Genomic DNA, 26,258 nt, shown 5'->3' with positions numbered 1-26,258 from the left:
CTCTGGTTTGTTAATCAGATGCTGATCTTGGTTTCTTGCACATTTCAGAGTAATAAATCGTGTAGTGGCGACAACTGCTTTGAATTATCCGTTGACAAATAACCGATGTTTGGTGGTTTTGCTTTCAGTGGATGGTTTAGTAAGCATTAAAGATATCGACCCGGTGAAGCGTTTCATTCCCCCGCAAGATCAACGGAACGTTAGCATGCGGTACTCAAATCAGGTATATTTCTACTGATGTATGAAAAAAAAAGTTATTATTGTTGAGCAAATTGCTGATCCCTAACATATTGTGGGCGGGAAATAATTTTGGATTAGTCTATGATGAGGAGCCTAGAATAAATTGCTTACATAATAACTATTTGCAAAGTTTGCCATACTTTTCAAAGTTGGAATAGACCATCTGGATAATATTTTTTAAATTGCATACCCCAGTTTTTATAAGACAGCAGAACCAGTTAGCTAATTTGAACTGTTGGTTTCAAAACACGACTGAGTTGGTTTACTAATGTTATATCAATGTCCACTCATTGGATCTAGTAGTTATAGAATAACTGTTGGAGCTAAAATAGGTGCTGGGCAAATAGGTCAGGACTTAAAATTATGATTAGCAAGCATCCAGCAGGAGCCTGTCCTATAATTTATTCAATTTTGTTTTCTTTCAAAAAAAAAAATACCAGCCTGGACAAAACATATAAAAAGAACTGCATATATGAGATGCATTGGTGAGTTTATTTTTTCCGTAGAGACCCTATGCTTGTGTTTTGGTTGTTAAATTTACCGACTCTCCCTCTACATTCTTTTTAAAACTACAATACAGGTATCTTAAACTACAGGTAATGCTTGAATTACAACCATTAGTTTAGTAACTATCCGTAGTTACAGTGGCAGTGAAAAAAGTTAGTAGGCTTGAGGTTGGTTCCTGGAAAAGTTCTACAGTAGCAGGTTGAAACAAGTGAAATTGATACACAGCTCACAAAATTTGTGAGATTGTGGTAGACTCCGTGGTATCACCTCATATTTTTTAGGACTGCAGAGAAGTTAAGGCAGAAGAATCAATAAAACGTACCTAACACATTTAATTTTAAGCAGTCATGACTGTATCTTACCTTAATTTCTTCTTCACAACTCTTACCTTCTATTTGTTTTCAGTTCAATAAATCAAGTTATTTTGTTGGATTTTTGGAATTTACTGGCATTCCATTAGTATTGGTTTTAATTCATTTTAATGGTAGCTGCAAAACCATTATCTGAACTGAACCCAGCTAACGGGTTTCTCATCCAGCTTGATTGTAAATCTTTGTTCTCCAGACATTTATTCCCTTATTCAGGAATTGGCTTTCTCAGCAGGAGACTCACAAGACATGACTCAGTTAGATTTGTCCTTTGATTTCAGATAAGAATAAAACACATGAAAATATTACCCACTGTGCTATACAAAAGTCAAAGCTTTTTCAAGTTAATGAATAGTAGGGAGGACTCAGCCTGTACTCATTACATTCCCACATGCAAACGCTTTACTACAAAGGATCCCATACAAAGGATTAAGCTAACCTCATTTTTGTTCCAAAGCAAATTAAGGAAATCCATTTAGTCTCACATCTATATATATATAAAAAGGTAAAGGTTCCCCCGCACATGCATGCTAGTCGTTTCTGACTCTAGGGGCCGGTGCTTATCTCCGTTTCAAAGCCGAAGAGCCAGCGCTTGTCCGAGGACGTCTCCGTGGTCATGTGGCCGGCATGACTAGACGCCAAAGGCGCACGGAACGCTGTTACCTTCCCACCGTAGTGGTCCCTATTTTTCTACTTGCATTTTTACGTGCTTTCGAACTGCTAGGTTGGCAGAAGCTGGGACGAGTAACAGGCGCTCACTCTGTTACGCGGTACTCGGGATTCGACCCGCCAAACTGCCGACCTTCTGATCGACAAGCTCAGCGTCCTGTGTGTGTGTGTGTGTGTGTGTGTGTGTGTGTGTGTGTGCGTGTATACATATGTACACGCACACATATAGATATAGATATGTAGATATATAGATATAGATAGCTTCATAAAAGCCAATCAGTCAGCCAAAATTAATGAAGCTCGTGTAGTTCTCATTAGTAATAAAACAATTTAATCAAACTTGAGATTTGGGATAAAAGCTATTTTCTAGAAAATGGCCCTTTTCCTAAAAACTTATCATGAAACCAGATCTATCGAAGGGCTATTATTCTTTTTCCCATAACTGGAATTCAAGCATGAATGACTCCATATGAAAAAATGCTTTCTGCATTTAAAACGGTTCTTTCCCTACAATGGAGAAATGATAACGTGTATGGGGTAATTCCCCTGAATTGTTTCTCTTATGAATATCCCATTTCCAACTGAAGTGGACAAGTACTTCATAAAAGGGCTTTGTATTCGAATTCTAAACATTCTCTGGTATAAGCAGGAACAGACTGTAGCAGTTCTCCGCAGCTGTCTACAGATGTTGATTCTTTTTCTTCCAGTCATAAAATATCTTCATTCCAGCATTTTTTTTCCTCAGTCAAACAAACAAAAACAGGACCACAGACCCAATAAACAAATCATAACAGTTTTCTTCCCCCCGCCCCCCCCCCCGTCCTTTCTTCATCCTTATGTTAAAAGCTCATTTGCATTTAACCTTGCTGAAATCAATTCTATTTGATGCTTCAAAAGATTCATCAGGCTAAATCAAGCATTAGTGGAGCCAGGATGTTTATTTATCTTTTAGAATTGAGACATCCCTCAACACCTTGCTTTACTCACTTAGAACAACCCTTTCCAAACCTCTTAATGTGTTACATCGCGCTTCAATTTTTCCCCCTTGTGCTTCAAAAGTCCTGCCAGGAACTCAGTCAACAGGCTGCTATGAAGCCATTAGAAGTTCAAATCAAAGGGGTGGAGGATATTGTGATGGCAACTGTCCATTGATCTTGATCCTGACTAGATCAAAACCCCATAAGGAGTGGGGGGGGACTTGCATCACTCCTCTTACTTTGAGGTTTATTGAAAACAGCCTCACGCCAATTTCTAACAATAGTTCCATTGTTCTACTCTACTCTAGAACAGCGGTGACCCTGCATCACACCCACACCAACTCTTTGTCACAAATGCCTGACTTGCAATAAGTGGAACTGCTTCTTAAATTGATAATAGGATTGTAAATACTTAAAATCTTGGAATAATAAGTAAGGTGTCCTTCTGCTTTTCATAAGCATTAGTTAGAGAGCACGGATTGTTTTCCAAGTTTTTTCTCAAACAAAAGCAATCTATGTTACATGTGCATAGCAGATTTCACCGATCTGGGCACGGTCTAGATGCCTAGACATCTTATCCTAGAACCCTTCAGTCAGAGTAGCCATTGTTCAGGTTTATAATAGTTGAAGCCCACACATCTAGAAAGTGCCCGGATTTTGCAAGTGTGTACCGAACAAACGCAGTGCAGTGTATATAGTTTTATTTGTGTACCAATATCAGACTGTATGAAGTTGCCCAATTAAAACCCCTGCAACTAAAAGTATACAGTAGTTGATGCTCTGCTGGTGCCTTAAGTCAGACCCCCCAAATTCTGATATGTTCATAGGCAGTGACAATTCAATTGTTTTTTTTTCTGTGGGGTCTCATTGCTCTACTCAAAAAAATAAAATAAACATATGGAATCTGCCCATAAAATGAATGAGAAAGACATTTTGGGTAAATAAACTCTACATGTGCAGTCATGTAGGCTATCTGCTTCGTAGAACATCTGTTATGCATCAACCTTACATACCACTGCTGAGAGATAACCAGTAGCATTACATTCATGGATTAGTAGAAAGTGCTTTTTAGTAAACGATGCACAACCCTAATAAATCAAAAGCTGATGGTGTCTTCTCCTTCCTGCTTCGCTCCAAAAGAGCTAAACGAAAGGGAAGAAGCTGTTCCTACCATTTCAACAGCGCATGATTCAAAAAATTATTGACAGCGCAGCTCCTCAGGTGACACTTAGATTGATACGTGTTGCTTTCCTGATGTTCCTTTCTCCTGTTTGCATAACCAAATGGATTAACAGGCAATAAAGAAAGAAGGAAAGCTGCAACTCAGCCGGAAAATGCCGGTCATATTTAATGAATGGTCATGGTTCACATTGGCTTTGCGTCGTGTGGCAGGTAACAATCAAATAGCAGATCCCCATCCAAAAGTTTTCTTTTTCTGCTTATGGTTTTAGGGTCCCTTGGAAAATGACCTCGTGGTCCATGTTGCGTTGATCGCTGAAAGCCAACGGTAAGTCATTCAGATCTCCATTAAATCTCTCTGATTGGTTTTCAAGGTGCTAGTTAGCGATTCTGGTACTTAAGATGGAGATGCCGTCATCTCCAGATCCTTTGTAGGTGAAATCTTGCAGAGTTTCTGCACCCGTCCTATAACAACATCCTGCGGTCAAGAGGCAGAGTAAAACTGTTGGATTTTGATGGGTCAGGCTGGAAATTTAAAATCAGGAGCTTGACATTTCCCTTTCCTGATCAACAAATTAGTTCACTCAATGGGCTTCAAGCTTCAGCACAAGCCTCTAGTGAAGTCCCAAGTCTCCTGTTCCAGGACTGATCTCAAGAATGGTGGATTGCGAAGAATTCTTGGTTCAGATCTGAATTTTGTCACCAGCCATATTCAGGTTTCTGGTTTATTCAGGCAGGTTCAAGAGTTATAGGACAGAGACATTGTGTTAGACTGTCACTGTGTTTCTGTCTTAGCATGTTGCATAAGCATGTGAAGACAGGCAGATCTTTCCGAGACCTTTTGGGAGAGATCTGGACCGACATGGTAATTCTATTTTTGAAAGTCTCAAAGCAGTAATAAAGGTTATTACACCCAACCTGGCTTTGATTCCACGAAAACCTGGATTTCTTTCAAATGTGGTCTGCTGAAAGCAGATTCCAGTTTTGTCGCACTAATGTTCCTTTGTAATGTTTTCACTGAAAACAACAACAGCTTGCAGGTGTTTCTGAACACATATGGAATCCAAACACAAACACCGCAACAAGTTGAACCCATTCAGATTTGGCCTCAACAAGAGCTTGTGAAGGTACGTTATTACTTTAGCATTTTTTTAAAAAAAAATCTTTTCATTTTCTTTTTAAAACCAGTGTTTCCTAGGCTATGATAAATTGCTTCGATATTGGTACTACCTATGTCAAATTATGGTAGAGGACAGGAAGGCCTGGAGGAACGTTGTCCATGGGGTCGCGATGAGTCGGACACGACTTCGCAACTAACAACAACAACAACATGTCAAATTAAAAAACTATATATGTTCACATACGTACACACACAAACAGACACACGCATATCAATAAACAAATAAACAAGCATCAAGTTCCCTTCGTCCAGTGCGCTCCCACAGGGAGGGCCTTCTCAGGGTGCCGCCGGTAAAAGACTGCCGGCGGGTAACGCCCAGGGGGAGGGCCTTCTCTGTGGGTGCACTTGCCCTCTGGAACCAGCTGCCCGTGGAGCTGAGGACTGCCCCCGACCTCCGTTCATTCCGCCGAGACCTGAAGACCTGGCTCTTCGAGCTCTCTGGCCCAGGCTGAGAATCTTAATTTTAATTTTAATTTTAATTGGGGTTTTTACTCTTTCAGGGACTGTTATAATCTTTTTAATTGTTTTTTAATTTTTGTATTTCTTGTTTTAATTCCCTGTAAACCGCCCTGAGTCCTTCGGGAAAGGGCGGTATACAAATCCAATTAAATAAATAAATAAAATAAACACAGGTTTTATTAAAAAGGAACACTTTAGAAATAGTTAGAAATGAATCCTAAGGAAATGAAGTAAATGATGCACTTGTTTTTATAGAGAGAAAATGTCTTCCAATATTGTTTCGCTCTAGTGCTTAGAATAGCAAATGTTTCTAGTCCAAACACATCTCATTTGTAAACAAGGTCCGATTCAAATTTTGTTGAGCAAATACGTTTAACTTAATTCGTGCTGATATTCTGAGATTACTCGGTGAATAAAATTGTCTCAGGCAAAATATGTTTCTGAAATAACACGCCTTCCAAGATTAGAAACCGGGAGACTGTTGAGTTCTCGTCCCAGCTGAGGCACTAAGCTAGCTGGGTGACTTTGGGCCAGTCATTCTTAAGTAGCCTATGGAAGAAGGCAATGGCAAACCGTTTCTGAAAATTTTTTACTAAGAAAACTGCAGATACTTATTCTGACAGTCTCTGAGAATGGACATGATTAAACGGAGGAGGGGCTAAAAACAACATATTTCTGTATGCTGATTTTTCCCTTCCTTCCTTTTGTTTGATAGATCTGATTCTAGGATAAAAGTAGAAGAAAGAAAGCATTTGCCGGAAGGATCATCCATAAATTGGGGCTTTGGTTTTTTTTAATAGGAAATCATTGAATTGGGAAATAGGTAGAAAAAGAGTTCATGGCTCATGTTTCTTTTGTTTTTGCTACTTTTGTATGCTAGATGCAATAGGGACATTGTAGGAATCCAGTGGAACTGAATTTCAGAGAGTAGCATATTTCGAGTAGTTAAGTGAATCTTTTTAAAAAAACAAAAACGAAAAAGTGATTATCCTATATCATATCTCTTGGCAGAGAAATCCATGAACACGTCAAATAATTTGGATCATTCCAATGAGAGACGAGTTCCCCTCAGTCTTTCGTGAAAATAAAGCTGTTTTAGAAGATTAAGTGTCCCATCTTTTTCAGATGAATTGCGATGTTTCGTTTTTCTATTGTACATTGGACTCGTGTTGCAAAACGATGAGGAAGACGTCATATTTTATTTTAACCCCCTTGTGTATGTGTGTGTGTGTGTGAGAGAGAGAGAGAGACAGAGAAATAGAGAGGAAATCTGGTTTATATGTGAAAATTTTGTTTCTTAATTTCATTGCATTAAAAAAAAATCTATTAAAAAATTTAAAGTGCCCAGGAATAAACCAGGAGGCAGTCCTACCTAGTACCCTGGGGGGAAAAAAACAACAACCCTAAAAATAGAGCACCACCACCCTTTGCCCAATAAATATTAAATCTATTTTTTTTAATCCCATTTATATCCCGCCCTTCTCTGAAGACTCAGGGTGGCTTACAATCTAAGAAGCACAAATCAATGTGCTTAGCAATAGCCTTCATTCTATGTATATGCCTGCTTATTAGGGCTTTCGCCCCCCCCAAAGTGGCATTTTTACAAAGTCAGCTTATTGCCCCCAACAATCTGGGTCCTCATTTTACCTACCTCGGAAGGATGGAAGGCTGAGTCAACCTTGAGCCTGGTGGGACGCGAACCTGCACTAATTGCAGGCAGCTGGTGTTACTTAAGGAGGCATTAGCCCACTGCTTCACCAAGGCTCTTTATATTTCAATTATGGATCTTCAGTATTTATTTTATTTCAAACACTTACAACCCACCAGGCCTGGCCAGGGCAGGACATGAATGCATAAGAGGAAGAGAAAGAAGCCTTTCAGATTTCCAGCTTTCAGACAGAACCCCCTTGAGATGCCACCACTATTTCTTTGAACCGAACCCTCAGATAAATTGGAATCCCATATAACTGTTTCAGGAAGGGGGTCCTATAAACTCAGCATAGAGCATCGATCACAGCTTATCTCTGGCATTCTAGACATACCATAATTGATGAGCGACCATCAAAGGAAACCCATAATTCAATAAGTCTTAACAGGATGCAGTTAAATATGGATCTGCTGGCCACACAAGGCAAAGCAAAGGTGGGATTTGTACCTATTCCCACATGCAGTTTTTAAGTGGAGTTCCTCTTCGATTTCTGCCATCTTCTCTTTGCTTTATACGTGCTTGGCTTTCTTTCCAAACCGCTCGAATAATGCCAGAGGGAGGTTGACCTTCACTTCCTGAAAAGGTCACTCTGCTACAGAAGCATTGACCAGCTTCCCGGCTGTCTCCTTGGCCCAGAAAACTTTGACTAGAAATCTTTTTTTTTTAAGAGTGAATGTGTTCACTGAGGCAATCCTATGTGCAAGACGTACGAACTGGTGACTCCTACTCTTTTTTTAAAGAATGTTCTGGATCATTTCCCTCTCCATCTCACGTTCACTTGTCGTGTCTTCTCACAGAGATCGTAAATATTCCGATTTTGCCGGAAGGAGGCTCCGGTCCTTGTTTTTTAAATGAACAAATAAGGAATTCTGCTGCCCTTACTGATCCTTCCCAAAGACACCACCCTCGACTCCCTCTCTGAACACGGGTTTGCTCTGCCACGTTACATTATAATGTTTTTTACAGGCTTACTTCCATCTGGGCGTCAACGAAAAGCTGGGACTTTCTGGAAGACCCGACCGACCCATCGGTTGCCTTGGAACATCAAAGGTCCTTACAGAGAGTCACTATCCTGCATGGTTTAGTTAGCCTAAATATCGGAGGTGGTCTAAATCAGAAGTCCCCAATCCCCAGTTTGTGGACTGGCACCAGGACGCAGCATGCCAGAAAGCGGGCCACTCAAACAAGCTGCATCCAGTACATGAATCCACATCTCCTCCGGTTCGTGGAAAAACCTCTCTCCACGGAATTGGTCCCTGGTGCCCAACAGGTTGGGGACCTCTGGTCTAAATTATTCTCCAAGCTTGGCAAGAAATGGGTAGCAAAGCTTTTTGCTCCCTTTTCAGGAATTCGGCCCATTGAGTTTTGCATGGCTTATGACCGAAATGGCAAATCTTACCTAAGGTTTGTTTATCTGCAAGTTCTTAGGAACAATCATCTCATTAGTAATTTAGGAGAAAGCTCTTCTAGGTGTTTTCAGCGTAATTGAGAATAGAACTTGGGCTATGATAGCCGTGCTAGTTTGTGAGGTTCCACCAAAAGTTTTAGCTTGGCTTGCTTGAATGCCTCCATGATTAAAAACGCTGTGCCGATTGGCTTTAACTGTAACATAGAATTTAGAGTTTACTCTCATAAAGATCTGATTGCCCGTGTTTCGTGGATCTGAGACATTGATGGTTTATTCTGCAGATTTATCGAATATTGGGGAAAACAGTGGTTTGCTACCCAATCATCTTTGACCTGAGTGATTTCTACATGTCGCAAGATGTTATGATGTTGATTGATGACATTAAGGTATTTTCTGGTAAAATCTGATTCTGCTCCGTCTGTTTTCATTTTAAAAGCTTAGACAATTTAAATCATAGATAAAGTCTTGTGCTTTATTATGATCTGGGAACCTAAAAGGAAAAAGAAAGAAAGAAAGAAAGAAAGAAAGAGAAAGAGAGAGAGAGAAAGAAAGAAAGAAAGAAAGAAAGAAAGAAAGAAAGGAGAGAGAGAGAGAAAGAAAAAGAGAGAGAGAGAGAAAGAAAGAAAGAGAGAGAGAAAGACAAAGAAAGAAAGAAAGAAAGAAAGAAAGAAAGAAAGAAAGAAAGAAAGAAAGAAAGAAAGAGAAAGAAAAAGAAAGAAGAAAGAAAGAAGACCTTGTACTCAACAAGGAAGGGACACAATTGCTTTCTCCAGAATCTTTTGCTTGAAGTTGAATTTACTTGCTTAACTTACAGAAAAGAAAACCTCACTACAAAAAAAAGCTGGCATACTTTGAGCTGACTTGCATTAGACTGGGTTGTATAGCTAATTCCACATCTTAGCAACAAAGTAAAAGTTAACTGCATTTGGAGCCACAGAAAAACATTTGTGAATTTGGGATGCTTTTTGTGGGGAAAAAAAATATATCTTTCATTATGTAAGATGCTGCACCTTTTTGTTAATTTCTTAAGAAGCACAGAAATGGGTCAAAGAGAAGGGTGGGATGAAGCTGATAGATTAAAAAATGCAGTCCACTCTCAAATAACCACAATAAAAAGACCAAAGTATCAAGATTGGCTTTCTTTGTAAAATGTTAAATTGAGGATTAATCATGCAGCTGTACAGTAAATGGGGAGGGAGAGGGAGAGAGGGAGGGAGGGGAAAGAGAGAGAGGGAAGGAGACTGGAGAAGCCAAGTGATGCTGAATTGATGAAAGCTGCTAAAAATCCACATTTGAACTGGTAAGGTTCAATTTCATAAGTGGGAAAAAAGTAATCCTGGGGCCCTAGAAGGAAATTACAAAGTTGTTGAAACCCCAAGGAGAGTTTTTGATTTACAGTATATTCAGCATCTGCTGTTTTGTAAAGATTGGGTTGGATAATCTGGGAACACTCAGTGCCGGAGAACAGTGCTCTGTAATTTTACCTTTTAAAATATATTATCCCCACTGAACCTGGTTTTTCTTTCTTTCTTTCTTTCTTTCTTTCTTTCTTTCTTTCTTTCTTTCTTTCTTTCTTTCTTTCTTTCTTTCTTTCTTTCTTTCCTTCCTTCCTTCTTTCCTTCCTTCCTTCCTTCCTTCCTTCCTTCCTTCCTTCCTTCCTTCCTTCCTTCCTTCTTTCTCTTTCTTTCTTTCTTTCTTTCTTTCTTTCTTTCTTTCTTTCTTTCTTTCTTTCTTTCTTTCTTTCTTTCTTTCTTTCTTTCTTTCTTTCTTTCGAAGCATTTGAATTCCCTCAGTTTCCATGGGCTTTTAAGTGGATTGATTTGGTGGCTTGCATTTATTATTATTTTTACAAAAACTGGAGAATAAAGAAGCTTTCCAAGACATTCTGTAAATAATTCTTTTCAGATTATCCCTGAAGAAAAAGAACATTATCTAAAATGTCATTTCAGTAAATATTCCTGACATGGAGTCTCCTATGAAATTCATTAGTATTTGTGGTCAATAAAGTCTTTTCCACAGAGTTCATTTCCACATTACAAATCATCTTCAGGAATCACCACATTGGTCTGATTCAGATCTGTTTAGATTGAAATTGCATTGTGTATACCAGTGCTTCTCAACCTTGGCACTTCAAGATGTGTGCACTTCAACACCCAGAATTCAGTACATTATATACATTATATATACAAAGGGTTACATTATATGTTATCTCTCTGTCTCTCTCTGTCTCTGTCTCTGTCTCTCTCTCTGTCTCTCTCTCTCTGTCTGTCTCTGTCTCTGTCTCTGTCTCTCTGTCTCTGTCTCTCTCTCTGTCTCTGTCTCTGTCTCTCTCTCTCTCTCTCTCTGTCTCTCTCTCTCTCTCTCTCTCTCTCTCTCTCTCTCTCTCTCTCTCTCTCTCTCTCTCTCTCTCTCTTCCATCTATCTATCCACCAGATCTAAACTGCATTGTATCTATCAGTATTTCTCAACCATGGGCATCTGAAGATATGTGGACTTCATCTCCCACTATTCCCCAGCCAATCACACATGTACTCTACACACCCGTGTATTCTAAAATATTGTCTTGTTTTGCTAATGTGATGTTTTTATTGCAATTTACACTATTTCAATATTCTTTCTCATGGGGGGGGGCTTTATTTCCTTAGAATGCTTTACAGTTCATTAAACAATACTGGAAAATGCATGGGCGTCCTTTATTCCTTGTGCTCATTCGAGAGGACAACATAAGGTAAGACTTCGCCCACAGAAACATGCACGTAAGATTCCCAATGCTTGGACATTTGAAAAGTTTGCAATATGAAATCTTGTTTTTTATTTTTGTTTTTTTTTACCTCAGGGGAAGTAGATTCAACCCCATACTAGACATGCTTGCCTCGTTTAAGAACGGTGTGGTCGGTGGAGTGAAGGTTCACGTTGATAGGCTGCAGGTATAATCGTCTTTTCATTGATGCACGACATAAAGTGTGGCTTATAAATATTTCGGGTAATCCACAGGTCTGAACGTGTCTTATTTCTGAATGAAATTAATATTTTTTTTTTAAAAAAATCAGAAGACTTGGGGGGGAAAAATGGAACTTTGATGTTACATAGGTTGATGGCACCAAGATTACTTTATGTACAAAAATGGAAGGACACTTTGATTCCCACAATGGACAAATGGTTGCAAAAGTTGATGGAGTTAGCAGAGATGGCTAAAGTGACTGCTTTGATAAAAGAAAAAACACTATTACTTTAGTTTTTACTTGGAAACTACTTCTGGGCTTTGTGCTTGAGGTAGAAAAAAAAAGCTTTGATTTTGGGTTTTACTGATTAGATAGATCTGTTGTTATAGAAATGGCTAGTTTATAGTATTATGTAAAAGTAAAGAGCTGAAGTTGGATGTTACTATTTTATTCTACCACACCAAAGGGAGTCGGAAGTCAATGACTTTTTTTATTCTTTTTTCCTTCATTTCTACACTTTTCCCTTCCCTTTTTCCTCCCCTATTTTTTCCTACTATTTGCTTTCGTATTTTCGTATTTTATATTATAAACTAATAAAAAAAAGAAAATTCTAGGAAAATAATAATAATCACAATCGAAAAATCAGGTCACCTGTGAACTCTCCCAGTTATGCTGCATTCATTAAACCATGCTTAGCTGGTTTAATGCAATATATTAAACATACATAAAACTTCTTTATGTACGTTAATGGTTCCATGCAATATCTGAATCCAGTCCTTGTCTTCCAAATCCTGCTGGATCAATTCCAAAACTTCTTATTTGCTTGCCAATTTTAGGGGCTCCGTTCCATGCAATGAGGAACAGATGTCAGTGATGACAACTGAAAAATTCCAGCTTCTTTCTGGAAAATGTTTGGTTCACCATTGTTGTGCTTCTTTCTTGTTTTTAAAAGTGTAGCTTAAGCCCCTAATAAATAACGGTTGCCAGAATCTTTAGCATCTAGATAGCCATTCTGGTATTTTCAACCTGACCTATATACAATTATTTCTCAGGTTTAAATAATGCAACATTTTCTTTTGCTAAGGCTTGAGCATTAATTTCCTAAATTACTCCACTGTTGTATTCTTGGATATCGTCCATTTCATTACAGAAAGAGGAAAAAATTGAAATAGTGAGATTATGATATGCTAATAATGCATTATCTATTAGAGGGAATATATGTTCGTGTTCATAATTTACTTGCAGTTTCTGAATATGTATGCAGAGAGTTAGGCTTTTAGACATTAATTCATGGAAGAGTTATATAATTTTGCATAAAAATACTTTCCATTGTGGTCGTAAAACTACTGTTTCCAGGCTTGGCTAGAATATTTTTCCCATTTATGGGATCATAATACACTTAATGCAATTTGTGCTCAGATATACAAGATAAACGGGGAATATAAAGATCAGGATAAAACATGTAAATCAAATTATGACAGAGAGGCAGTGTTCCCATTGTGGCTGCGTAGATGTCTTGATATATTTTTGCTATACAAATGAAAAGTTACTCTAACCTTATCTCTTGTTAGTTTTTCCTCACCAGTGTGAGACCCTTTTTCATGGGAAAGCTTAACATTGATTCAGCGTAATCTTGTTTTCCCCTTTAGAGATATATTTGAATATTTAAAGGATTAATAGCAGATAATATGTAAACCTGATGAAATATTAATAAGAAAAAGTGCAACTTTGTTCTCCAGCAAAGCATAAATATTTGGGTAGGAAATTGAATTGGACAGTTGCGGGGGTGGGGGTGGGGAGATCGAAACCTAATCCTCTGCACGAAAATCCTGAATAAAAGGGCTAGAAACATACTAGAAACCATCTGAAGAAACAGTTGCTTAGAACAGTGCTTTCCAACCTTAGGAACTTGAAGATGCGTGGACTTCAACTCCCAGAATTCCCCAGCCAGCATAGCTGGCTGGGGAATTCTGGGAGTTGAAGTCCACGCATCTTCAAGTTCCTAAGGTTGGGAAACGCTGGCTTAGAATGATCAATAAACAAGAAACCTATTCTTCTTGCCCTATCTGGAAGCTAATCTTACACGGTCATATTTTCCCACAACCAGCCTTGTTTTGTGCAAGAAATACTACTATCTTTATGGGATCACACATACACCCCTCCTTCTCTCCCTCTGTTTGTCTCTCTCTAGCACCTGGCTGACTATTCCATCCATCCCCATCCATCCATCCATCCATCCATCCATCCATCCATCCATCCATCCATCCACGGTTGTGTTTTTAAAAGCAGTTTGCAGTGCTGCTATGCTTTATTACAGCAAACTCTGGCATCAAGTTCCCTTCGTCCAGTGCGCTCCCACAGGGAGGGCCTTCTCAGGGTGCTGCCGGTAAAAGATTGCCGGCGGGTAACGCCCAGGGGGAGGGCCTTCTCAGTGGGTGCACCTGCCCTCTGGAACCAGCTGCCCGTGGAGCTGAGGACTGCCCCCGACCTCCGTTCATTCCGCCGGGACCTGAAGACCTGGCTCTTTGAGCTCTCTGGCCCAGGCTGAGAATTTTAATTTTAATTTTAATTTTAATTGGGCTTTTTACTCTTTCAGGGACTGTTATAATCTTTTTAATTGTTTTTAATTTTTGTATTTCTTGTTTTAATTCCCTGTAAACCGCCCTGAGTCCTTCGGGAAAGGGCGGTATACAAATCCAATAAAATAAAATAAAATAAATAAATAAATATTTCTACTAACTTTTGTGTTTTTTTTTCTCTTCCATTTCTCTTGTCTATTTCAGACATTAATCTCTGGAGCAGTGGTCGAACAATTGGATTTCTTAAGGATCAGTGACACAGAGGAGTATGTATATCCAAAAGTATAGTAAAACAATAGCTTCATGCATCTCCGATGGGCTTCCTAGATGATTTTTCTTAGTTCAGCGTCACGTCAGAAAGGGGGAATCATGAAAGCATCCGTTAGATTTTTTTTTCCCCTCAGGCTTACAAAACTTTCTTTCCGCAGGCCTCCGGAATTTAAGAGTTTTGAAGAACTGGAGCTTCCGAAACATTCAAAAGTCAAGAGGCAAACCAGCACACCAAATGCAACTGAGCTAGAACAGCAGCCAGACATTCATCATAGCGACTGGAAAAACAAGCCAATTCATGAGATTCTTCAGAAACTGAATGTGCGTTTCTAAATGCTTGATCTGTGTGGTGTCTAGGGAAGAAACTCATTCCAATCGTGAATCATTTCCAGACATCAACCTTTTTTCCCCCCTTAAAAAAAAAATTGGCAAAATGTACCAAAGCATGGGCATCTGGAAAAATAGGCAAAGGTGTTTTTAACGTCACCACACACTTAACCTGTGTTAGGTATCAGGACACAAGTACAAAACGGCAGCCTTTGCACCATGATAGCGTTGCGTGCCTTTTCAGCATTTCGGTTTGCAGCCGATGTTGTGGCACCAAAGATGATGATGATTGGGAATTCTCCAGATATTATAAGCAATCCAATGATTTCACCAAGGCTTCATTTTGCTCAGTCGGTAACCCAGAGATAACCATGCCTTCTGTTTCCGATGAAAATCTTCCTGTGATTTGGTTAAAAACACAGCATTCCTGCCTGCAAAGTTGAGGTTTTATAGAAGGATGCAGAGAACGTCAAGGGAGAAAAAAAGAACCTCTAAGGGCCAGTAACTTATAACAACAAACTAGTAGGAACATAATAATGGCAGAACATCGGTCAGTGGGTAGAGAAAGATAGAGGACTTGGCAGAGGGGAATATATAATGGAGAAGGATAGTGCTGGGGGAGATATGCAGGCCCTTCCAAAGGATTCCAGTGAAAACCATCTCAACCTTGGTAACTTTAAGAGAAATGGACTTCAACTCCTCATGGCTGGCTGGGGAATTCTGGGAGTTGAAGTCCATTTACCTTGAAGTTCCCAAAGTTGAGAAGCACTGATTTGATAAGTTACCTTCTCATTTATACTGACTGAGAAAGGTCCCAGTGCCGGAAGTGAGACATTCTTATAGGAAGTCAAGGAAGAAATTCACAATTTGAGAAATGTAGATTAGTTAAGATTACTTATCAGGTTAGGATGGGACAGAACAGGACAGGACAGGACAGGAGAATAGAGTAGAGTAGAGTAGAGTAGAGTAGAGTAGAGTAGAGTAGAGTAGAGTAGAATAGAAAAGAATCGAATGGAATAGTTGGAAGGGACCTTGGAGGTCTTCTAGTCCAACCACCTGCTTAGGCAGGAAACCCTATGCCATTCCAGACAAATGGTTCTCCAATCTCTTAAAGACTTCCAGTGTTGGAGCACCCACAACTTCTGGAGGCAGATTCTTCCTCTGATTAATTGTTCTAACTGTCAGGAGATGTCTTCTTGGTTCTAGGTTTTTTCTCTCCCATCCATCCAAATGATGGAGAGGGCTGCTGTGTCGGAAGAGATTCCCCATCACAAGCAGAGGACTCCCGGCATTATCTTGCCCATAGCTCCAACAAAGGGCAGAGTTTGCTCCATAATCTTTGGGAGAATCACACGTGTCTCTACTAACCTTTTCCCTTTGCTGATTATTCCCGACAGGACTGTAGCTGCATCGCCAGCCAGATAATTCTGTTGAGCATTTTGTTCAAGAGGGAAGGCCCAAATTTTCTCACCAAGGAAGGTAGGGTGATGGGACCCTCTTTTGCTTATCTCTTAACGGAACATGGATAGCAAGCAAGCAGCACACAAAGCAGCGTTGCTCTCATGCTCTCCATTTTTAAAACACCGAGGGCGCATGCCAGAGAATGGAAGGAACCGGTTCCCGCAGTAACTCTTTGAAATCCAGATAATCCTCGACTTAACGACCCCGGGGGGGGGGGGGGAATGGGAATTTCCTTTGCTAGCGGATGCTGCTGGTTAAGCGCGTCTCATTCAATCTTACAACCCCCTTTGCCGCGGTCTTTAAGTGAATCCCAGGATTCGTTAAGCAAATCCTGCTTCCCTCCAATTGAATTTACATGCCAGAAGCTGGCCGGGAAGGTTGGAGATGTCAGTCATGTGACCCTGAGATGCTGCAGCTATCAAAAATGTGCACCCCTGGCCAGGAGCCCAAAACACAGTCATGTGACCGTGTGGATTCTGTGACAGGTTAGGGTTAGGGATTCTGCAAGAGCTGTAAAATGTGAAACTGGCCCTAACTCACTTTTTTCAGGACCCTTGTAACTTCAAACAGTCGCTCAATGAACAGACATAAGTCAAAGACCACCTGTAGCTTGTGTCCTATTGATGGGCTACCTACAGTTCCATATAATAGTAACAACAACAACAATAATAATAACAATAATAAAGTTGGAAGAGTCCTTGGAGGTCCTCTAGTCCAACCTCCTGCTCAGGCAGGAAACCCTAACCCTTTCAGACAAATGGCTGTCCATTCTCTTCTTAAAAACTTCCAATGTTGGAGCATTCACAGCTTCTGGAGGCAGGTTGTTCCACTGGTTAATTGTTCTAACTGTCAGGAAATTTCACATTAGTTCTAGGTTGCTTCCCTTCTTGATTAGTTTCTATTTATTGCTTCTTGTCCTGCCATCAGGGACTTTGGAGAATAGCTTGACTCCCTCTTCTTTGGGGCAGCACACCAATATAAGCCACTGGAGGAAGCCAGGTCTATCTGCTAAGATGAAGCCGAAAGAAGGGCTTGTATCTTAACTTACCTGTTAACATTAAGTGTTGCAGCACACCTATTGCACAAGTCCTGTGCGCTCCCACAGGGAGGGCCTCCTTAGGGTACCGCCGGTCAGTGAGTGCCGGTGGGTGATCCCCAGGGGAAGGGCGTTCTCTGTGGGCGCGCCTGCCCTGTGGAACGATCTGCCTGTGGAACTCCGGACCGCCCCCTACCTTCTTTCGTTTCGCCGGGACCTAAAAACTTGGTTATTTGATTTATCTGGCCTGGACTGAGGGGTTTTAATTTTTAAACTTTTAAATTTTTAAACTTTGGGCTACTAATTGTTATTTAATCTTATTTTAATTCTATTTTAACTCTTATTTTGTCTTTTAACTTTTGCCCTGCAAACCGCCCTGAGTCCTTCGGGAATAGGGCGGTATATAAAACTAATGAAATAAATAAATAAATAAAAACATTGGAGAAAACAGTGATTTAATAGAGTAGGGTAATATTCCCATTTGGTTCGTTACAGCCCCCTCCATTTAAAAAATACGTCCCTTGGTATTTTCAAAACCACCCTCAATTTGCTAATTGAAAGCATAAATCCTTATACCACCAAAAACAGCCTTATCAAAACGGGCAGCTTGCTCCATTCGTGTATTCCATTTACTTTGCTTTATTCGTACTTCAAGGCCTTGTTTGTGTATTCTAATTTGGGAACAACGGCTTCCCAACATTGTAGTGCTACCAGAAGGACTTGTTTTGTCGTCGTTCTGAGCATCACGTAATAAATAATGAATCTCTACAGAAGGATTATAGCCAAATTTGTGTGCTGGGATTCATAGCGTTTCAATAATTCTTCACAGCTGTTTGCTCCTGTTTGGGGCTAATCTACCAAGTTCCAGCAAAGTCGCTCTCGTGGCCCAGTTTTTGTTGTTGTTGTTGTTGTTGTTTTTAAAAAAAAGCAATACAAAGAAGAGCTTAGGAGAACCCAGCTAGCACATAAGCACAAAGCAGCCACACGACAACATTATTTGAAACCCCGGTATAGATTTTAATGCTGGAATGGTAGTTATTCAGCTGGAATCAAATTAGGTAAGTGCAGGCTACTTTATATGCTCTCAGGGTAGCGCTGCAGGTTGCAGTTGCTGAAGACAAAAACAGGGTACAACTGTTGATTTCTGCCAGAAACCTGTTGAAATAAAATATCTATATCTGCTTAAATATTTGCATGAACCTGTATGGGAAAGTCTGCTTGTTTTCTGTTTCTCACAGCAGGAATAGATGGCAATGCTGCCATCAACCTTTGCAATAAGATAAGCTGATAACGCAGAATCTCCTAAACATACAGCTGCAACGAAGTCAGACTGTTTCCTTCTGTGTTGTTGTTGTTGTTTTGTCTTTTCCCTTTTATGTACAAATTAGGTACCGTCTCTGATCATATCGAAAGAATCTACCGAAGAGCTGGCAGCAAAAAGCTCTGGTTTGTATACATCACTTTCCAGTTTCACGTTAGGTTTTTCAGCTGCAGTTCTGTGCTACATTTTGTCAGTTTGAGTCGATACACACCAACTGATTTTGCAAAAAGCCATGTCGCCTGAAATTCAGGATCATATATGCCACTAGAGGCTATATGAATCAGTGTTTAATTTCTAAAAAGGAAGGAGGGACCACTTACCTGTAAACTTTTCATCTGGGTTAAAACCACCTGCGTTTACTTATAGATTTGCGGATCTCATCTTCATTTACAGCAGAATGGAGTCTTAGGACTAGAGAACATAGACCAGGGGTGTCCAGCCTTCGCAACTTTTATGACCTATGGATTCAACTTCCAGCATGGCTGTCTGGGGAATTCTGGGAGTTGAAGTCCACAGGTCTTAAAGTTGCCAAGGTTGGGCAACCTTGACATAGACACTAGGCCTTGCTGAGTCGCTTCTTTGCTAAGGATTCACTCTCTGAGTGGCAATACAGAGTAAGAGAGCACAAACTGTTGAAACAGGCATTATTTTTATTACACACGTGCTGTAAGGGTGCTATTAAAAATACATGTTAACTGCAATGTGGATATGATTCATTTGATGAACTTATCCTGTTGCTCTGGAAACTAGTCATCTATCAAATTACATTTACTAAGTGTTAAACAGTTATGTTATTTTGGAAATCTTTGCTTCCCATCCGGTTAGGTTCTCTATGATGTCTTGCTTTTCCTATCAGTGGGCCACTTCTACTGTCTGTACAGTTGTACAATGAGGTGTATTGAGAAACTGAATGCCCATGTCACAGTACACTGACCCAGTTTTGCCCTTAGGCTTTGATTAGGTTTCTTGGGTGTATCTCCTGCTCTCCTCCTGCAGGTGTATCAGAAACTGTATGTTGCAATCTTTGTGTAACCTGTTTTGGTCTCAGGACAGAATGGAACTGACCATGGTTCTGTTGGGTTAGTATTCTGTTTACAGCAGCCAATCCATTGTTTCTGGGAAAGAAATACTTCCTCTGCTCATGGTGTCAGAGCTCTCCTAGGCTGATGCAAGACACAAGCAATCAGATCCATACATGTAGAGTTTGAGCAAATTACTTGATTCTATTCTGCCTATAATACAGGAATCTCCCCAGACTGCTTGCCTTCCCTTGGGAACAGATCCATAAAGTTCCAGGGAGTTTGGGGTGGGGGGAAATCTCTTGCTGCTGTGCAACGATTCAAGACTAATTCCCTGCTTGAGACCTCCTCCCTGCCTGGCTGGGCAAATGTTCTGCCCGCCTTTAGTGACAACTCCCTTTACTGATGACCATTAATCATGCTGGCTCGGATTGAACCTCCAAACCGTCTTGAAGGAGTCAGATTAGGGAGGCCTCTTCTCACTCCTCAAACAGTAAGCGAATAAATAAAACGACCGGTGAATCCCTTAGTAGTGGGATTCTATAATCGTACAGCAGTACCTTGGTCCTTGTTGGTAATTCACTCCAGAAGACTCACCAAATACTAAAGCCGACGGGTAGGGAGAAAACCACGTGACCCCGCTATTTCGGCCAGAAGAAATAGCAAGTCACGAGGCAGCCAATATCAGCAAGTTCTTCCATGCATGTTGACTACCAGGAGAAAAATGAGTGCTGGGGCAAGATTTCCACTTCAAAATGTGTCAGATATTGAATTTGGCGGGTTTTGAAGCAGTCGCGTGCCAAGCTATGACTATATATGTGCAGATATATTGCAGAACCCGTTTGGCAAATCCAGAGTCCTCCAATTTTTGGTTCACAATGAGCAGCTCTCGTCCACGGCAGCAAGCCTAAACTAGTGTTCAGAGTGCACGGGCTACCAAGCGGATCTTATTTAGAGTAGGTGTGGAGATCGTTGTCCTTTGAACCCCTCTGTTGTGTATCAACTCCAGGTTGGTGCTCCGCTGCAGCGCGGCATGCATTCAGAAATTTGCTGCCTCTTTAGCTCCCCATATTACAACTTTGATAGTCCATGGGAAACAGGTAAAGCGCACCCAGGTTTGGAACGGTTCTGCTTGAGATGTTGCAGCTGATTTGCATTTTGATGGTATCTGTTCGTGGTGTTTTGCCAAAAAAGAGAGGTGTGTGTGTGGGGGGGGGGAAGAGCTTTGCACTTGATTTTAAAGAGTGTGTGCATCCATTGTCATCAAATTCAAAATCAATTTGGCTGATGGATTTTGTGCTAACTTAGCAGACTATCACACACTCATTCATTACTTCTGATACATTATTGTTCCGCTTCCAACGTCTGTGTTAGACAATGTGGACTGTCCAGTACTTTGTTTTCTAGAGTAATAGCTGTGTTAAAAACCAGTCACTTTGAAAAGCTTTGACCTGTTTTTAATCCTAGCATTTTATGTGCTCTCATTTTCTTTAAGCGCATTCACACATACACACCCAAGCACCGGGAAGGAGAAAAAGAATCCTGCAATTGCCATTTTTGCTGAGATTGGTTAACTGTGCTGGATTTTTTGTATAAAAATTGTGCATGAATTCCTGTAAGGTGTGTAGGTAGTCAGGGAGACAAATAAAACAACTAAACTGATTTTGGGGAGCAGTGCTATCCTCAAAAATTTTGGAGTGTCTTTAGAAGAGGCAGTGAAAACGAAGAATAATTTCTGAATTCCTTCCCCCGCCCTCCGACATTAAACAGCAAAGCTCCTTTCATACACAAATCCTGATAAATTTGCAATTATAAGAAGGGGTGGGGATAATGTGCATGTAGGATATTCTTTTCTTTTCTGCTCTTTCCTGTTCTGTTCTTTCCTTCTTCCCAATCTTTTCCTTCAGGCGCCCTTCCAAAATGATTATAACCTCGAAGGAAAATGGAATCACGAAGACGGGGGAAAAAAAAGTCCTGCCATTTTCTTAATTATGTTCTTTTATTTCACTCAAGCATTCGCTTCCTGATACCTAAAGCTATGTAGTTCAGCAACAGATGGATAAATGAATGAATGGATCTGTCTGCTAGCAGAAGCTCTCTTTGTTCATTCTAAGAAGGAAAGATTAACCACCCTCATTTAATATGGCCCTGATATTTTAGGCATTTGCACTGATCGAATAATTGTCTAGTCACTTGAAATTTTTGTCATGTGTCGGCTGCCTCTCCAAATTTATTTTTTTAATTCTTATTTATCGGAAAGTAAATTTCTACGTTATGATCTCATTGCCATCTGTGTCCATCATTTAATCTTTGGCGATTGGCTGAAAGAGGCTGTTGAAAATTATTGACTGCCTAGGAAGAGAGGGATATTTAAGGTTTTATTTTCAGGAATTTTGTCAATGGATGCTAAATAATCTTTCTGGGTTTTTGCCCCTTCCCGTACAACAGAAAACCATGTGATTTTTGCTTTCTTGGGGAGTTTTTGAGAAAGTGGAAGTCTTTGATTTCCCATTCATAAATGAAACAGTACGATTTGATGGGAAATCTGATTCCGACAATTCAAAAAATCCTCCTGTGAGATTTTTTTTAATGCAGATTGCCAGGGAACTCTGAAGTAATAAAATAAAAGCTACTTACATGATGTCAATCTTGCCTTGATATCAAGAAAGAACAGCATTTTCTTATAATTTATGTAGTTGAATGAAGGTTATTCCAATACAAACCTTAGCATCCTTGGTAAAAGTCAAATTCTTGAATCCATTAAACTAGCATTTAATTTCCAGCTGGACTGCTTTGTTTTCTACCCTCAGGTCTGTTGTGCGCTTCGCAGCAAGCCTTTTATGTAAGCTAGTGGACAGCCTTGCCCCATCTATTACTAATGTTTTAGTTCAGGGCAAGCAGGTAAGTTTGCCTTTTTCAGATTACATTCATCAGGTAAATTTAACATGTACAATAAAATGAAAAGGTCCAATCCAGGCAGTTGGTGCCCTGTTCAGCCTTGTTATACAGTGTGTAAACCCTTTAAAAGGCACGGACTTCGCTAAGTGTATCTACAAATGCAGTTGTTTGGGGCAGAGGTTGTCATCTGAAATTTGGTAGCCCCTTAAGCGCTTCTAACCAAATTTAGGCAGGGTATAGCTTTGAGGCCCATGTTGTATTTGACTGAATGGACCACACCAATCAAACTGTATGCTAACATTATCGAGAGCAGTTTTTATAAGAGGATTTTTCCATCACAAATATGCAATGCAGTCATTTTTGATAGCCCATTCTGGCCTAGCATGATTTGGCATGTTTTGTTGTCCTTTGCTTTGGCTGTTAGTGTCCTTCCCATCCAGTGTCTTCTGTTTGGGTCAAAGAACCAGTAATGTGATGCTGCCTGTCCCATCATCGCTATTAAGGAAGTAAATTCATTCCCTGTTCACGTTCAGTCCCCTCGTGAGAGGCGAAGACTCGCCATCGTGAACAGCAATAATCAGTTAACCCTATCCAAAACGAGACTGGTGATGGTCATGATTACTTTGAATTAACGTGGAACATTTGGGACCTACTGAAGCCTTTTCATCCTCCTGAGCGGGACAGATAGCATTATGATTGCGCTGACATCAAAAGCATGTGAAGAATATACCAGGACGTGTGATTCCTTGCTCATAGTTGGAACTATTGTTGCATTAAAATTTAGAACAGAAAATATTACGAAGTCAGGCACGTAGTCAGTGAATACTTGGACGTATAAGCACTTGAACGGATTCCTGCATCCCTCTAAATTGTTACTCTAAAAGCCAACTGTTTTTATTTTTTATGTACGCCCTGCTCTTTCCCCTCGTGATCAGAAAGGAACCGAGGATGTATTGCGTACACTTTGAGAGGAAGCAACTAAATTTCATTTTTAATGTGTGCCGTTGTGCCCACAGGGAAAAAAAAATGACAATAAAGTTTATCTGATGTAGGACTAGTTGAAGCTGATGGTTAAGTTAGTCTCTGCTGGTTCAGCAGTCTAGAACACGGGTGTCACACTCGCCGCATCACGTGACGTGTCGCGACGTATCGCGACTTTTTTCACATTGCTGGAGCTGGGGTGGGCGCACCTCCGCATGATGCAACTGGCCCACGGGCTGGCAGTTTGACACCCCTGGTCTAGAAGGAGCACTTAAAATCTAGCAGCTCTGTGAGCTGTGGCGAAGTACTGATGGCCATAAGAAAGAACATTTTCCCCCTCCAGAGAAGGGACCAGGATAATTTATGTGCTATGTTATTTATGCCTGGCAAGTTTTAATCACAAGAAATGAAACAGGAGAGGTAAAAAAAAAATTTTTTTTTCTGAGCATACACCCTCCCAAACCGTTACTCTGCCCTTAGGGACCAAGCTCATTTAAAAAAAAAAAAGATGCTGCTTTAATAGAAAATAATGGAGACTTGCAAAACTCCATTTACCCATCAGCGATGATTTTAGATCACGGTTCTATTTACATCCCTTCTATCCAGTCTTGTTGTAAAGCAGGAGATTTAAGTCAAGGAGGTATAATGAATAAGGATTCCCACTCTGCTTCCCTGCTTCAGGTTATACCCCTAATTACTGCTAATATATTCTTTTAGGTGACTCTCGGGGCATTCGGCCAAGAGGAAGAAATTATATCTAATCCCTTGTCTCCAAGCGCAATTAAAGACATCATCTACCACAAGTGCAATTTGCAGGACGAGAGGGAAGCTGTTCTTCAACAGGAACTTGTCATTCATATCGGCTGGATCATCTCCAACTCCCCCGAGTTATTTAACGGCATGCTGAAGATACGTGTGGGGTTAGTAAATCACTCTCTTAACCTGTTTTAAGTTATGTCTGTGAATCCTTTTATCCCACGTGCGTAAATTGAGACGCCAGGGCTACACGGTGTCTCCTGGAGGCCTTGAGGGAACTTCTAGAGCCTTTCCCACGTTTTACCGCCAAGTGTTACCGTACATGTTAATAGGAGACTAGGAGAAAGTTTAATACGTGGATAATCATGGTCTGGAGACAAGGTGACTCAGCAGCTAAGAAGCTGAGCTTGTTGTCTGGAAAGCTGACAGCCCAGGTTTGAGACTCAAGTCCCGCATCACGGGGCAAGTTCCTGTTCTTGTCCCAGCGGGTTTTTCCCCCCCACCTAGCAGTTTTGAAAGCATGAAAATGCGAGTAGATAAATAAGTATCACTTCCGCAGGAAGGTCACAGCGTATAGTCATGCTGGCCACATGACCATGGAAAATATCTTTGGGCAATGCAAGCTCCCTCATCTAAGAAACAGATACGAGCACCGTGCCCTAAGAGCTGACAGGTATCCAAAGATCATGTCTTCTCTTTTTATACCTGCATTCATCTTTTAATCTACACCAGTCGCCATATTAGTTGCAATTAAAAATGGGATTTTCCCATTTTTCCCCTGGAATTGGGTACGTGTAGTTTAACGAAGAGAAGGACTAGGGGGTGACATGATAGCAGTGTTCCAATATGTCAGGGGCTGCCACAAAGAAGAGGGAGTCAAGCTATTCTCCAAAGCACCTGAAAGCAGAACAAGAAGCAACGGATGGAAACTAGTCAAGGAGAGAAGCAACCTAGAACTAAGGAGAAACTTCCTGACAGTTAGAACAATTAACCAGTGGAACAACCTGCCTCCAGAAGCTGTGAATGCTCCAACACTGGAAGTTTTTAAGAAGAGATTGGACAGCCATTTGTCTGAAATGGTATAGGGTTTCCTGCCTGAGCAGGGGGTTGGACTAGATGACCTCCAAGGTCCCTTCCAACTACTTCTTCTTCTTCTTCTTCTTCTTCTTCTTCTTCTTCTTCTTCTTCTTCTTCTTCTTCTTCTTCCTTCTTCTTCTTCTTCTTCTTCATCATCATCATTATTATTATTATTATTATTATTATTATTATTATTATTATTATTATTCTTATTCTTATTATTATTATTATTATTATTATTTCATGCAGAAGCCATGGTACGCAGTTCATTTAAGGCAAGGCTTCTGCAGTCTGGGTGCTTTCCCCTTTGGCTCCAGTAGGACTCAGCCAGTTGTGTGATTTGTAGATTTAGTTTTAATCCTTCATCTTCTCAGAGTTCAAGCTTGGTATATCTGATGGCTACAGCTGGGCCACCATTTCAGCATGCAAATCAGATTGATAAGTATGGCTGTTCCAGAGGGCACCCTGCTCACGAGCCCCTCAGTTACAGCTTTACAAGAGACTCTAAACAAACCTTTAAAAGGGAGTTCACTTTTTTTAAAGCTTTACAATGCTATACTTTCTGCTTGATAGTTAATTTACCTTCCCACGCTAAATTGAAATCTGCTTCCAGGTGCCTCTTGCAAATTTTCCCCTTGAAATTCTATAAACCTTAATACTGTACAATCAATTTATGCTTGCCACTCTCTCCATAAATAACCTTACCTCCAAACGCCACTTTCGTTATTTGTTCTAGATGAAAAATACCAACCTTTTCCACTTAAACCAGATATAAAGAACTATGAATGTACCTGCGGCAGCAAAATGGGATGACAGACATTCATATTGCTAATTTAAATCCATCTTTAAAATCTTTTTTTTTTTGCACGAACATACTCATTAAATCAAATCTTTTT

The 26,258-nt window shown here is 40.3% G+C and overlaps 1 protein-coding gene across 4 annotated transcripts in view; it reads left to right on the top strand.

Moving 5' to 3' along the window:
* Positions 1-26,258, top strand: part of PHKB (phosphorylase kinase regulatory subunit beta) — a 103,096-nt gene that overhangs the window by 58,589 nt on the left and 18,249 nt on the right. For 3 of the 4 annotated variants that reach the window (XM_081335909.1, XM_081335908.1, XM_081335906.1), the window contains 13 exons: positions 129-223; positions 4,213-4,268; positions 4,974-5,067; positions 8,254-8,337; positions 8,977-9,081; positions 11,341-11,423; positions 11,532-11,622; positions 14,421-14,482; positions 14,645-14,807; positions 16,211-16,292; positions 18,699-18,756; positions 22,461-22,551; positions 24,247-24,449. In XM_081335909.1, the coding sequence (XP_081192035.1) occupies positions 129-223; positions 4,213-4,268; positions 4,974-5,067; positions 8,254-8,337; positions 8,977-9,081; positions 11,341-11,423; positions 11,532-11,622; positions 14,421-14,482; positions 14,645-14,807; positions 16,211-16,292; positions 18,699-18,756; positions 22,461-22,551; positions 24,247-24,449 (1,267 nt within the window). Of the gene's footprint in view, positions 1-128; positions 224-4,212; positions 4,269-4,973; positions 5,068-8,253; positions 8,338-8,976; positions 9,082-11,340; positions 11,424-11,531; positions 11,623-14,420; positions 14,483-14,644; positions 14,808-16,210; positions 16,293-18,698; positions 18,757-20,659; positions 20,751-22,460; positions 22,552-24,246; positions 24,450-26,258 lie in introns of all 4 variants that reach the window. The other variant, XM_081335907.1, reaches the window with a different exon arrangement.

The sequence above is a fragment of the Vipera berus genome (genome assembly GCF_964194415.1).
Source record: "Vipera berus genome assembly, chromosome: 10".
NCBI classification, from domain to species: domain Eukaryota; kingdom Metazoa; phylum Chordata; class Lepidosauria; order Squamata; family Viperidae; genus Vipera; species Vipera berus.
Note: the sequence above shows the minus strand (reverse complement) of the source record. Positions and strands in the feature narration are given on the sequence as shown.